The sequence below is a fragment of the Haplochromis burtoni genome, unplaced genomic scaffold, assembly GCF_018398535.1.
Source record: "Haplochromis burtoni strain Fernald_Lab_line unplaced genomic scaffold, NCSU_Asbu1 Contig_21, whole genome shotgun sequence".
In the NCBI taxonomy this organism is placed as follows: Eukaryota; Metazoa; Chordata; class Actinopteri; order Cichliformes; family Cichlidae; genus Haplochromis; species Haplochromis burtoni.
In genome coordinates this window covers 333,579-335,692 of record NW_024582382.1, presented here as the reverse complement: position 1 = coordinate 335,692, position 2,114 = coordinate 333,579, and the positions used below count along the sequence as shown (strand labels likewise).

The 2,114-nt window shown below is 38.5% G+C and overlaps 1 protein-coding gene across 1 annotated transcript in view; it reads left to right on the top strand.

Moving 5' to 3' along the window:
* Positions 1 to 417: 417 nt before the first annotated feature.
* Positions 418 to 2,114, top strand: part of itgb3a (integrin beta 3a) — an 11,729-nt gene continuing 10,032 nt past the window's right edge. Inside the window, exons 1-2 of the mRNA XM_005920390.3 lie at positions 418 to 756; positions 1,776 to 1,861. Of these exons, the coding sequence (XP_005920452.1) occupies positions 621 to 756; positions 1,776 to 1,861 (222 nt within the window). The 5' untranslated portion in view covers positions 418 to 620. The remainder of the gene's footprint in view (positions 757 to 1,775; positions 1,862 to 2,114) is intronic.

Here is a 2,114-nt window from a genome sequence, read left to right as displayed (position 1 = left end):
ATTTGTAGTCTATGTTGTAAGCTCACACTCGCAAGTGATAAAATAATGCATTCATTCTGGTGGGAACTCTTTTTTATAGGCATTTTTGCAAAAGTTGACCATTCTTAGAGTATAATAATCTAGTGATTAGCGCAATTTTGTTGCACGTGTACAACGACAGTGAAGAGCTATTTTATTCTGTTGATGGAATTCTCTTTGACGTCCCTCATATCATTTCCACCAAAAGCAATATTTAACTAAAAATGTATTTATTTCTTATGAAGCGTTGCCAAACCGCTGATGTTCTCAAAATCTAATCACGGTTTCATTTCATCACTTGTTTGAGCCACAGCTTTCAGAGTTCTGCAGACCTGCTTAAGAAATGTCTCTAGAAGGTATAAAGACTCCTAATTTCAGTCCGATGAGTCACTTTCTCTACTTCTGCGAAATGAAGAAGGATTTGTGTGCTTGATTTCTGACGACACTCGTTGCTCTTGTAACCCTGCAAGTAATCCATCAGCACCGATGGTTATCAAACAACTAAGAGAGCAGTCTAAACATGTCACGGGACAAATACTGTACACACTGTGGATGGGAGTTTGTTGCAGTATTAGGCGGTGGGTTATGATCCAACATGCAGAATGAGGAAGCGTGAAGTTGCACAGACACATACGACTCACTTCAGATCCCGGTTCATTTGCTGTCCAGTCATGGGGACTTTAACAGACCGTCTAGCTATACTGGTTCTCCTTTTGTCCACAGCATCAAACGTCTGCGGTAAGATGGTTTAATCAATAATATTTTATTCAGCCTTAGGCTATTTTTTTCACCTGCCGATGTGTATTTTTGTCTCATGTCTCTGAAAGTTCCGCGAAGCATAAAGTCGATACATGTGTGTGTGATCACAGTTATTTAATAGCCTACAATTTTCTGAAAAGGAAAAATAAAACCGCAGCTGAATATCTTAACTAGATAGGCGCTGCTGTTTAGGATCTGTAATTGCGCTGCTTCCTCGTAGCTTTCGCCACCTCTCCTTATAAGGGAGTGAAAATAGTCGGGATGTGTGTCCCATTGGAAGGTGACCTGCTCTGGCTTCTCTGTACTCCACATTATAACGCTCATTATTTCAACTTAACTAATATTTTTTTCTTTTCTTTTCTTTTTTTTTCACTTGTCATCAGTTCAACTTAAATACCTTAGCACTCACACTAACTTTTGATTTCACTGATGATCATTTTTGCTTGTTACAAAACAAAGCCAATCAATGAATGAACTTAAGTTTTGTGAATGAAAAGCAACATATAATCAGGTGAGTGTAGTAAGCAAGTGCATTTACATGAGATAATCTTTGACTATGCCTGACTATAATTACTTATTGGCACTTATTTATGAACTAAATGAACTTAGGTCATGTTTTTACACAATGCTTATTCTCTCAGATCATTTACTTTAGCTCAGATTTAACAAACTTGTCACTGCTGACCGTGTTTCAGTGTTAATCTACAATCAGCCACACCCAAAGGCCTCACAAGAGAATGCACTGAAAAGGGAGTGGACTTCATTATTCTTCTAACTTTTTACACATTCAACTCAATTTGAAGAATTTAATTATATCCTCTTAGACTGTATCAAACACTTAGAATCTTATAGTATCTGAAAAGAGCTAAGTAGCATCTTAGTGCTACTTCGTGTAAAACCAGTCAACAATGTATACCAACTGGTTGGAAAGTTAGAAAGACACTATACTCTATAGTATTGCATGTATTTTTACATTTTTCTGGGTGTCATTTTCACAGATTCCAATGTATGCACATCACGAGGGGTCACAACATGTCAACAGTGTCTGGCTGTTCACCCGAGCTGTGCATGGTGCTCTCAGGAGGTAAAAATACACACATAGACACGGTTTCTACTCACTCCTCCCCCTCACTCCTCAGTGAAGCAAGTTAGAACTGAAATCTCATTCCCCACCAGCTTGCTTCATTCCATCACCCTCTAAAGCTTTTTCATGGTACCTAGTCAACACAGATATACACCCTAGGCTCTCAAGCATAATTAAGAGAAAATTGTCCTGCTGCGTCCAAATAGCTAGGACAGGCACCTCCACAGACATTGGTTATTTGTTTGGCAATTTT